Genomic DNA, 11,013 nt, shown 5'->3' on the forward strand with positions numbered 1-11,013 from the left:
GTTGTCTTACAGAATTATGGAACAGATGCCCTTTGAAAAAAAAAATGAAGAGAAAAAAAGCATACTTTTGAAAACAGTATTTCTGCACCTGAAGAGTGAGCAGTTACAGATATAAACAGAATTCATTATTTTGATGTTCTGGGTTCTGATCAATGTCACACTTCCTGTTTACTGATCTCTTTTTTGAGTTGTAATTAGAAATCACTTTAATGGTTTTTCATAGCATTTTTTCCTTATGTGAACATGGCTTGTTGGTTAGTTAACCCGTTCTATTAAAGCAGATGTGGTTGGTCAAATAAAAGTAGCTGATAGCTTATTTAGCTTCACTTTTGTCTCTAGTTTTTACATATTTCAGCTCCACAAAACTAGAGCAGAGCTATTCTTGACTTAAACCACCCTTTATTATCACCTGCTGCTCTGGGCAGCCCACCAGCGTTATGGGGGCAGTTTCATTCTGCAGCTGTAGGGGAGAACAAAGCAGTACTTGAAGGAAGGAATGAGTCTTTCATTTGATCGTAAACTTGCAACTGTGATCTTGATTTTAAAAAAAACTTTACTCTAAGCTTTGCATGTAAAGTGATTTTGATCCATAAACCTTCAAAGGCACAATAAGAAACTGAATCTAAACCCAGGCCTTTCATACGTAATACATCCTTTGCAGGGTCAAATATTTTATTGTATTATTACATCAAAGGAAAAGCATGTAAGGTTAATACTGTCACTTGAATTGTAGGAAAGAGATTTATCTCTTATTTGGAAAGGTTTTTTAAGATGGCAGTTCTGCTGCTGCAGTTTAGTAGGCTGAGAATTACTGTGAATCAAAAAATGAAAGTGTTCTACGTAGCCAGTGTAATGGTACTTCAGCCTGATTAAGAGTACTTCTGTTTCAGTGATAATGGGAACACAAGGAGAAACCCACAAGGGTAGCGCAAGAGCCTTGCAAATTACAGCAGCCACTAGTTTACCCCTTCTGTTCACCACCGTGTTCGCTTCACTTTATCTATTCATACAGCTCTACAAATTTCTACCAGCGGCTATTTCTGACAGCGTACTGAAGCAGAACTGTAAGAAACTACAGCTTGGTAACCCTTTGCTATTTTGAGAGGACTAGCATAATGTATTCCATGCTGATATTACGCACTGATGACGTAATACGAGCATGTCAGTGCAATACGTTACTGTCAATGCTATTATTGATATTTCATAGACTAGATTTAAGCACCGATGGTGTGAGTATATTGGCACTACATAACCTAGACTATGTCGAGCACACATATAATTCTGATTTATAAGAACAGCAAAGAATTCCCACTCCAACACTCTTGCTGGCCAGTATTTGTAATTCCTCATTGCTTGTACTATACTGTATGCGACAAAATAATTCTAAGTGGCCAAGTATGAGGAAAAAAAAACCCCATGCCAAATTCCCCATTTCCCTGGTGTGATCCCTCTTTGTAGTTCAGCATCCTCTGTAACAACTTGTAGCATGTGTTGCGTTCTGAAGGTAAACACATTTGAGTTGTTTTAGACCAAAGACTAATTTCATCTTTATGTCATAGCTCACTTCTAGAACTTACTCCAGCATTGCCTTTCCACTACTAACAGCTTATCATACCGTAATTACTATGGAAGCAATTCAGCATGCACACTGGTTGCTTATGTATAGTGCTGGAACTGTGCAGCTGGACACTGAAGAAGCTGTTCCTCACAAAACCTATATGGGCCAGTTGATCATCTCAGATTGTCTTGGGTTCTCCACGCTCATGTTCTACCAGCTGAAACAGTACTTCTGTGACACTGTTAACCATATCTCAACATAGGTTAAAACTGAGATGTTAGAATATGGAGAAGATACTAAGATGTACGTATAAGCAGATAGAAGAAGAAATGCAAACTATGCAGAATATCCATTTCAATTTGTCAATTGCTCAATTCACAGGAAGAAGATCAGTCAAGTTTTTCTGGCTATGAGAGCACAGGAGGTGAGTTTCTCTTTCAGTATCATTTGCCATTTAATTTTGAAACCTTTGATTTCCCCTTGTATTTAAATAGTTAGAAGGTAAAGTGAAATCAGGTTACTTATATTGTGAAAGTTATGTCTCAAGAATTTTACCACATGAATTCCCTTTGAATGCAAATTAAAGCTTGTAAAAGACATTTCTACACTCTCTAGGCCAGGGGATCCAAAATTATTTGAAAATATTATTGTTAATCAGCATCAGATCTCATAGGTGTTTTCAGAAATTGGCAGTTATGAAAAGCTTGTTGGAAAGTAAGAGCTGCTAAGAGCCTAAGAGGAATAAAAGGATTAATCAAAACCTTTTACATCTAATGATACCATGTAATAAGAGATGTACACGCCACATAAAAAACCCCCAAAATTGTATGTGGTAAATAATGGGTCTTCTAAGTGATTAAGTCAACATATAATAAAAATCCAGCAGGCTCAGATGGTGCAAGATCACCTTCTGTACTGGTATAATGAGACCAATGGCTGGGACTCTGACTAGAAGGAAATGCTTTTTTAAAAATAATACAATTTCAGTAAAAGGTAAAGCTGCAGTACATAAATTAGTTTTGGTGCTAAAATGAGAATAATGCCTAGATTTCATTTAAATTTGTTATTATTTGGCTGAATTTGAACCTCAAGGGAATTTAAGGCTACATCTCAGATACAGTGCACCAAATACAAAATCTGAATGTGGACAAACTTCTACAGCAATTATAATATAAATAACATATTCAGAGAAAAGTGAAGTGACTCGGGGGGTACATTATTACATCAAGGTGCATCTGCTTCTCTTTTTTCCCCCCCCCCCCCCCCCCTTTTTTTTTTCGTATGTGCAAGGTCTAATTTTCAGGTAAAATATTTTTGTCATATCTGCAGAGAGCTGTGAAACTGGAAGATAAATAGACTTGTGGATAACAGCTCCTTTTGGAATGCAGAGCATTATAGCAGAACATAAATCTAGTAAGATCAGATCACCTTGCATGAGTGTTACACAATTCAGTGTGGAAAGCAGGCAAGATTAAAATTAGTAGCTCTTGCCAACTAAAGAATTTTTATTTTCATTTTAGACTTCTCAGAAGATCTGAGGAAATTGAACATAATTTTTATAGTTGGTGAGTAGGATTCCTAATTTGACTGCTACATTTGAAAAACCCCGTGCTATTTAGTTTTGATTATATGATTTCTTTTAAAGTTTAGCAGAACATTTTGGTTAAGAGTATTTATGCTACAATGGTGGTTTAGTCTTTTGAAAGGGAGTTAGGATTTAATATCATGTTATTAACTTGGGTCTGACCATGCTAACAACAATTGTGTAAAGCTCAGAGTAGGAGGTATGTTTAAGTGTGAACATATTCAAAATTCCCTTAGTTCTTGTGCAGTTACAGTAGGGCCGTGTGATCTTTCACAGCAAAGCTGCCTCACCAGCGTTAGTTAAAATGCTACTAGATTGGATTTACAACTCAGAATTTTAAGGTTTAGGTGGAAAAAAAAAAAAAAAAAAAATTCAGGTCTGTTCACCTCTTCATTTGTGAAACAACTTTTGTAAACACAGGTTTCAATTCTGCACGTGCTCAACATGCTGTTAAAAAGTCAATGGGCTAGTCACCACGCTATGCATGCTAGTCAGCACGCACTGAGGTGCAAGGTTTACTTTATATTTGCTTTCTGGAAGTCCACAGAGGAAAAGCATCATGTTAATGCCCATTATTATATAAATATGACTAATGTGATCAGCATAAACTCTGAACAGGCTTTTAAAACAAATTCTAAGCGGAAGATTTACAAGTTTCAGCTTAAAGCTTGGTACTAGTTACTTGGAAAGAGTAACTGCTTTTGTATCAAGCAGAATTTTTCAGAGGTGCTTAAAAATACAGAGTGGGAACAACACATTTCCAAAGACCTAAGGATAGATACCCAAACATGGGTAATTTTACATAAAAGCACGTCACTTTATACAGTCTTTTCCCTAAGGAAAAAAAAAGAAAAGACAACTTCTGAAGTTAGTCATAAATGAATGAAAGTTTCATTCAGGAGGCATCAAAAAACCATTCCAATACCCACAGATTGAAGGAGGTGATCCTTCCTCCCTATTCAGCACTGGCGAGACTGCATCTGGAGTATTGTGCCCCGTTCTGCACTCCCTAGTACAAGGAAGATAATGACTTATGAGAGCAAGTCCGGTGATGTTTGAGGGACATACAATACAAGTTGAGTCAATTTATTGCAAACCTCTGGTGGATATTACGCGTTTGAAAAAGTAAAATTAGGTTACTGAAGAGTTCATTGGTGACTTTTCTTAAGGGAAAGATGCATAACACTTAATTTTCAGTCTCTAAACAAATTCTAATTCCATGCTTACTGAAGTACGTCTTCCTGCTGTTCACTACAGTGACAAATTTTCATTCTCTCTGCCTCACATATCTTACTGGAAAATTATGTTTGGGTTTGTACAAACACAGATTTATTTTTTTTTTAAAAAAAGTGAAGATGCTCAAGGAATTTTGCTTCTGAAATTGCCAATGGTAAGGCATATTTTCTATTGACCTCTGGACTGCTTTTTCTTTTTCAAAGAGTGGATTTTAATTTTCTTTTATAATACTTTATAGGCCATCTACTTGTAATCTTCCAGTTTAAAAATGAAAACACACCTTTTCCCTATTTATTCCTGCTCTTAAATCCATTTCAGACTTTCTAGGAACAGAGGAAAATTCTGCTTAATCAAAAAAGTTTTCTTTGTTGAGAATGTTATACTGAAAAGTTTGACAAAGTCCAAACAAGGGTAACTTGTCAACAAGTTATGTAGAACAATTTATACTTTTTCCCCAAAATATCCCCTTTGTCACCCCTGAAAAGGCTTCTTGAAGTCTGATGTTAAGAGTGAGGGTATATTTTTTTCTGGATTTTTTTTTTTTCTTGGTGGCTAACGTGATCTTCACAGTTGCTCATTCGGCTGCAAAAATCTTCATTTTACTCCACCTAGGTAATGAAGGTAAACGGTGTTTCTCAGAGACAGATTACATGCTCATGCTAGGTTGGAGGACCACAAGATTTTTTTTTTTTTATTTTTTTTTTTTTTTTTTTACTTACAGCCTTTTCAGTCAGGTAAATCTGCCTGAATCACTTGTTGACTGACCCAACTCCAGGTTTAACATTATACATGCTAGCCAAATGCATACCATTTGCCTAGGCAGTAAAATTGTCTTACGTCAGTCAAGAGCAGAATTGCAATCACTGTGAATCATACAACAACAAAAGAAAACTTTGAAAAAACTGTCAAGCTTGGAGGATGGGAGGGGAGAGGGGAGTAGAGGAAGAAAGAAAAAAAAGGAAAAAGCACCACAAATTCTCAGTGGCTAAGTAGTGAAATTGTGGCCAATGAGTGAAATGTTCAGCCCATGATACCTTGACTAGAAAGAAAGCAGACAAGATGGGTTGGAGCATCCTACTGTAAATATTTGAATGGAAAAAACTGTCTTGGTCTCAGGTGTTGTTAGGAATGTTTATTCGTTACACAGATGTATTCATAAGGAATAATAAGATGCTTATAAAGATGTTTTAAAACTAGAGTTCTAAAGATGTTTATTTGTAGTAGTTTACAAACTAATTGAAATAAATACACCATCTGCCATAGCTGACAAATTGAGGTATTGTTTATGAGACAAAGGGAAAAAAAGCAGAGAATTCCCTCCCCCACTAATTTATCTTGAAAATTGTCCAAAAAGGGAAATAAAAAAAAAATCTAATTAACAAAGATTTACATTAGAGCTAATGTAGGAATTAATTGGAATAACAGTCAACTTGGATTAATTACGCAACAATGCCAATGTTTTATCCAGACAGCAAAGCAGAGACTTAGAACCAGCAAGTCAAAAATATAGGAGATAACAGGGTAATAAAAGAGGCAAAACCAAATTAAATTTGGTCTGTAAAGTAAAATTCAAGAGAAAAAACAAAAAATTAAGCAGATGCAAAGATAAATTTGGGGGGTGTTTTCATATTTGAAACTTACATAATAACTGCCAGTCACTTAAAAAAAAAAAAACCAAAACCAAAATAACCTTTTTCATCAGAGCAGCATGAAAAGTAAAATCTTAACCACAATGACCAACGTATGATTTTATCATTCTTAACTAATGCAATACCCTGTATCATATCCAGAAAATTGTCATACATAACAAAGTTACTGGGAACATTATCCCTCCCTCTCCTCCACAGGAGTTTCATAAGACATAGCCACATTTGGCTTTGACTGAGGCTGAAACCAAAGCAGAAAGTTTTCAGGAATCTTTCTGCACTTTGGATCAGAGACAAACTCCCTGCTTGCTCTTACATGTAGCGTTTAAAACTTAGCCAATGTAACCAATTTCCTCTGCAGAATCCATGTCATATTCTTGCTGATGAACCAAAGCTGATAATAGTTTAAGCTCAATGTAAATATGACCAGCTTTTCAGCTGACACTGAAGATATTATCTCCACCTACATTTACAGGTAAAATATTATCAGCTGCAGGCACTAGCTTCTTGTGTGTACAAAAGAAAGAAAAAACAAAACCCCAAACCCACAAACTCTTTATTTGTCCAAGGTATGTCAGACCTTGAATGACTCAATCTAACTTTGAATTTAGCCCTGCTTTGAGTAGAGGGTTTTACCAGATGATGTTCCTTCCAACCTAAATTATTCTACAGTACCTGTATTACAGCTCCTTCTACAATCAGATAGGCATAGGGTGAGCAGTGCTGATAATTAAAATCCCAGTCAGTCCAAGTGCTGACTGTAGAAGCTTATGAAAGCTGCTTTCTCTGACTTTCCTTGAAATGAACGCCACATTTGCTTTAAGAGGGATGAAAACTCAGTGATGTCCCAGGACATCGCATTGCTCTGCCAATATGTGCTCCAGGTTGTTTTTTGATTAAAATCAGGGGGGGGAACAAACCAAAAAAAACATGTTGAGGGATTTTTGTTGTTAAATAACAGCATCATTCCCATACGGTTTCACTCAGACTAAAATAATTTGTGAACAACAGATGAGGTGCTACTGAGAAGCCTTCAAATGCCATATTCTGAAGCTAAGGCTTATTTTTATTTGTATAAATAATCCAAGTAGCATTGATAGAATTGCCAAACAGATCAAGTCCTCCAAAATCATAGCCTGAATATAAGGATAGCTTGACTGGGGCTATTTTGATTTCGGTTCAGACTTCTGAGGCTCCGTTGTGCAGCTAGGTTTCCCCTGCAAGCACGTTTCCATGATACATGGATGATACTCATTATGAAAGTAAGGTCTAGAAATTGAAACATTTTTAAATGAATGGTGGGACTGTCATGTAAGTCCTGTTGCTGGCCTTTTATGTAAATATTCATGGTATTTTGGTATACAACAAGCTCGTGAGATTTGGCAAGTTTAAAATAGAGACATCCCAGCCTGTCTGCATGGCACCTCTGCTTTATTAGTATTTCTGGCAGCAAAGCCAGTTCATGAACTGCTCACACTGCTTGCTCCTGTCACTGCTCGCTCCCAGCAGCAGTCCCAGCTCCCTCTGGCATCATTAATTCATCTGCTTGTGGTGTTGTGCTCTAGGCCAGACTGGTACATTTGAATCACATGCCTAGGCTTGCGGTCTGCATAGTCTGGGGGGGCTTGGGGCACGAGGGAGAGCAAGTGTAAGAGTCGATCTCTTAAACTGAGATCTTACACTGATCTAAGGCGGACTGCAGTTAAGCATTTGGAAGTGCTGCTTGGGCAGTTGTCGTTTCTCCCTTGAAGTGCTTTCCATGAAGCATTTCTGCATTCAATAATTAAATGGGGAAGGGTGACTACCTAAGTCAGCGGTGCTGCCAGAAAGTTATTTACCAGAAGATCTCCTTACACAGTTTCACAGGCAGCTGAATCAACATAATGGAAGGGAAAACTGTGCTAAGGGAGTGCATAGACCTTTTAATCCAGCCTTGGCTAGAGAAAAGCAATATGCAGAACTACATTTAATTTTTATACTCCATCTAATACCCTGGTTCCAGATACCTGCTTGCGGTTTGTGTCAGAAAAGCATAAAGGGACACACAAAGGATTCCGTTTCCAAGAATAATCTCACTGATACAGTGTGCTTAATTTCTGAATCTGCAACTTTTTCTTTTTATGAAGTTAATGAATGAGCTTTAAAGCAAAGATGTACTGTACTTAGCAATACTAGCATAATACAAAAGCATGCTAACATTGAAGAGCTGCTGGTGGTTGTTCTACATTCTCCTACAGGTCATAGCATACTCATCCTTCCTCTGGCCATTTTCTAGGCTTTAACGCCTTATCTTCATGTCATATATGAAAATTGGAAGACAACACGACTAATCTGAATAGCGAGTTACCATGAATCAGGCTGTCACTGGTTAACACAATTTTTTTCCCAAAAATATACATAAGCAGAGTAAAAGATGACAGCATACAGAAAAAATGACAGTGTTCGCACAGAATCTTATGCCTTCACAACAAAAGTGGGGACATGTTTTCCTCTTCCTAACAATTGAGCCATTGGGAAAACTTCGCTATATTTTTCACTGTCTCAAGTTATTTCTGTTTGAAAAACAGCGTAACAAGTTGCAAGGTTCTTAACTGAAAGTATCTTTGTGCTAGCTGTTGTTCTGTTTAATATGCAGCTGTTGTTCCTTATAAGCTTTCTTCAATTGAATTATTAATTTTTTTCTCATTTTTTTAGAAAGATGCAGAGATTTAATAAGGAGACCCTCTAAAAACAACAAAATAAGAATTTTGCAACACTGCAAATTGATACTAAGCCTCATGACTGCAGGGTTAATTTGCTGTTAAAGCTGTTTATGTAGCAGTCCTGTGAGTATATACCCTGAGCTGGAAGGAAGTATCTAATGAGTAAGGAAATGCGCTTTCACATTATTTCCCACCTAAATAGCTCTTTTTCAGTCACATTAAATACTGGCCTTCGGAGGAAGACAAGACATGAATTAATACTTGAACTTCAGGCATGTAAATTAATACTGGCGCGATTGCCGAGTATGCGTTCGGCCCTCAGTGCTGAATTTCCTGGGGGCATTCAGCCTCTTCTCAGATAAGGCCAAGCAAGAACCGCGGTCTCATTCGTTGATGAGAAAGCACAAGGCTTTGTAAAGCGGGTCATATACATTCATCAAGCAGTAGGATGCTTTGCTGCTCATAAAATGATACTAAATTAATAGCGGTGGCCATAAAAATTACCATTTTCAGCACATAACTGTTATTTAATTATGTTTTTTCCTCTTTAAAGAGCTCAGCGTTTTAATCTCAGCTTTGTCAGAACACTTCTATAACAAATAAACACAGTCAATTTTAATTAATGTTTTGGAGGCACGGTAATGCTCACTGTGGTGTATGCCCTGCATAATGGGTCATTCTGACAGTGTTCCCTTTTAAAATACTAACAGATAAAGGTATTATAGAAACACATCAACCTCTCTGAATATTTTCCTGCTAGCTAAGCAACGCAAAATTGTCCTTGTGTTATTTCTAAAAAGAGTTCTAGTTTATTTAGTATATGAAAGGACATTATGAAATTTCTGTTTCAGCTCCACATTCACAAGAGAAAGTTACATAGGAAACAGAATAAAGGAATCTTTATACCTGTTTTTTTTCCTAATACTGCATATATGCACCAAATAAATAGGATTAAATTACTGCACTGCTAGTATGTTCAAGGCCAGGAGACAGAATGCATAAACAAGCACATGCACACACAAATTTACTAATCTAAAAAGCCAAAACAGACCAGAAATAATATTAATTGCCACTACAGGTATTTAACAGTCTCATTACAGATAATTTGCCTATAATTTATCTGTAGCCACTCTTATTTACTCCTTGTTCTCTTTCAATTGGTGCTTTTACAAAAGAATAATTTTCTTCTTATTAAAGCAATAGAAAAACAACACACAACCCACACTGGAAAGAAAATGAGACTGTGACAAAGATATTTTAGCTAGAATTGTAGCACAAGTGTGATTCTCACACCATGGGCTGATAATTGTCTTTGTGAAGCTGAAGTAAAAGACTCGAGGTTACAGTAGACAAAACCGTTCCTTTGATGCTGCTGCCTTATGACCCAATTTTTATTCTCAGCTATGGTACTGTAACTTCTCTGAAAATTATATGCTTGGACCAATTATTTCATAAACTGAATGCAAAAGTTAGAAGAAAGTTCAAGTCAGGAGCAGATGGTGCCAAATTCACTCTATTGTGAACATGTTATTTCTATATTTGTTCATGGAAAGATAAACAAAAAGGAAAATCAGGTATTTTCTAGCATCTTAAATCCACATAATAGAGCTGCGTAGTCATATTTGCAAGTCCCAACAGTTGATAAATACACAAGTCACATGCTTAAAAAACTTTACTGAAAAGAGTTTGGGTTTGTTTTTTTTTTTTTTATGTTGGCCTTGCATCTTTTGATTTTTGAGCACTGTCTCCCTACAAGGGTATAATTACCTCCTACTGCAGCAGATCTTCAGAACAGATCCATCAAAGATTGTAAAAATGCTACTACACAAATGCTGCTCCCCAAATCCTCATATTGTCTCAATGGACATTTGCTTTCCCAGCCTCCCCCACCCCCAGCACCAATATGGCTCCTCAGCCCTCGTGGGGTGCTCACCTCAGCTCTGCCAGCAGCTCTGGAGCTCACAGCCATAGGAGCCAGCTCCCCAAGAAGTAGCTTCCAGAAGTTTCTGTGGGCTGCCCATCTCACCAGCGGGGCCAGGGTGGCTGCTGCCGCTCAGAGAGCAGCTGAAGAGGCGCTTGGCATTTCGCAGGGTCAGCCTTCAGGGCGAGGAGGGAAAAGCAGCCGCCTCCCTTGAGGAGGTGGGACAGGGCCATGCCAGCACCTGCAGAGCAAGGAGGTATCCAAAGCTTCTGAGATGGCTCCAGAAAAAAGGCGCTTGCCAGAGAGGCATGCAAGAGAGGCAGAGTTTTTGGACTCTTGAGGTGGAGGCAGGGCTCCTGCCTGAG

The 11,013-nt window shown here is 37.5% G+C and overlaps 1 protein-coding gene across 1 annotated transcript in view; it reads left to right on the forward strand.

Annotated features, from left to right (window-relative positions):
- Positions 1–11,013, forward strand: part of AK5 (adenylate kinase 5) — a 94,035-nt gene that overhangs the window by 67,156 nt on the left and 15,866 nt on the right. Inside the window, exons 8-9 of the mRNA XM_009637988.2 lie at positions 1,940–1,982; positions 3,079–3,123. Of these exons, the coding sequence (XP_009636283.1) occupies positions 1,940–1,982; positions 3,079–3,123 (88 nt within the window). The remainder of the gene's footprint in view (positions 1–1,939; positions 1,983–3,078; positions 3,124–11,013) is intronic.

Source organism: Egretta garzetta, unplaced genomic scaffold (assembly GCF_000687185.1).
Source record: "Egretta garzetta isolate BGI_Z169 unplaced genomic scaffold, ASM68718v1 scaffold75, whole genome shotgun sequence".
Lineage (NCBI taxonomy): Eukaryota > Metazoa > Chordata > Aves > Pelecaniformes > Ardeidae > Egretta > Egretta garzetta.